Here is a 1589-nt window from a genome sequence, read left to right on the forward strand (position 1 = left end):
TTCAAAATCTGGATATAAATAAATGCTAAGAAGATTTGAGCACTCTACATAAATAACATACAAAGACAGGGGCTACAGATGGGAGGAAGTATGCAAATACATGAGTTTTGTATACCCAGACTAATCTTCAGAGAGTCTTAGTCCTACCTAAAACCAAGAGTATTTATGTCACTTTGATATTGTCTTGTAGCCTTTCAAAAGAAACAATGGAAGCAAGCAATGAAAGTTCAACAACAGACTTCATTCTTCTGGGGTTTTCTAATTGGCCTCAACTAGAGCACATCATCTCTGGGGTTGTTTGCATCTTCTACCTTGTGACTCTAGTAGGAAACACAACCATCATTCTTGTGTCCTATCTAGACACTCACCTCCATACTCCCATGTATTTCTTCTTATCCAATTTGTCCTTTTTGGACCTCTGCTATACAACTAGCATTGTGCCCCAGATGCTGGTGAATCTTTGGGGCCCTAAAAAGTCCATTACTTATGGAGGCTGTGTGCTGCAATTCTTCTTTGCCCTTGACTTGGGAGCCACAGAATGTCTCCTCCTGGCTGTGATGGCCTATGACCGCTATGCCGCTGTCTGCCAACCTCTTCACTACACAGTCATCATGCACCCTCAGCTCTGCCAGAACATGGTGCTGACCTCCTGGATAGGTGGTCTGGGAAGTGCTTTACTGCTTTGTTCCCTGACTATGAAGTTGCCAAGATGTGGGCAACGGGAAGTGGACAGCTTTTTCTGTGAGATGCCAGCATTGATCAAAATGGCTTGTGTCTATTCAAAAGTACTTGAGATTGTTGTCTTTACTCTTGGAGTAGTATTTCTTCTAGTACCTCTCTCACTCATCCTCATCTCATATGGAGTCATCACTCAAGCTGTCATGAGGATCAAGTCAGCAGGAAAATGGCATAAGATCCTCAATACTTGTGGTTCCCACCTCACAGTTGTAACTCTGTTTTATGGAACAGCTATTTATATGTACATGAAACCACAGAATAATAGCACCTCCCTAGATGAGGGCAAGTTCCTTACACTCTTTTACACAATCATTACACCCAGCCTTAACCCACTGATCTATACTTTAAGAAACAAAGATGTAAAGAGTGCAATAAAAAGAATGCTATATATTTTTTTAAATGGACAGAAAAGTTGTGAGTCAGGTGGAAACACATGAGTAAGAATGGAGAGAGCTAAAGTACAATATTTCCTAGTAGCTAGGAAGATGACCCACTGGTAGAGCTATGGGTAAGACATTGAGTTTGATCCCCAACCCCACAGAAGACCAATAACCACAAAGTGGAGTTCCATAGGCAGTGCATTATTCCTTTGCTTCATCTCTCTATCCCTATGTCTTCTTATATCACTGTCTTATAACCAATAAAATGATTCATTAATTTAAGGAACACTTCTTGAACAATCATGGACCTAAAGCCTGGAATAGTGCAGATGAAGTGTTGGGGGGTTATATTGTTAACTCTCTTTTCAGCCACCAGGTTCCAGATGCTAGCAGGATGCGACTAGACTTCCCTGGACAGACAACCCCACCAATATGCCTTGGAGCTCCGCTTCCTCAGAGCCCTTCCCCACT

General features: G+C 42.0%; 1 protein-coding gene across 1 annotated transcript; it reads left to right on the plus strand.

Moving 5' to 3' along the window:
* Positions 1 to 206: 206 nt before the first annotated feature.
* On the plus strand, positions 207 to 1175 carry LOC103127731 (olfactory receptor 2W1-like). The gene has a single exon (XM_007538615.2). The coding sequence runs from the start codon at positions 207 to 209 to the stop codon at positions 1173 to 1175; it is 969 nt and encodes a 322-aa protein (XP_007538677.2).
* Positions 1176 to 1589: the final 414 nt, after the last annotated feature.

Source organism: Erinaceus europaeus, chromosome 4, assembly GCF_950295315.1.
Source record: "Erinaceus europaeus chromosome 4, mEriEur2.1, whole genome shotgun sequence".
Classification (NCBI taxonomy): domain Eukaryota; kingdom Metazoa; phylum Chordata; class Mammalia; order Eulipotyphla; family Erinaceidae; genus Erinaceus; species Erinaceus europaeus.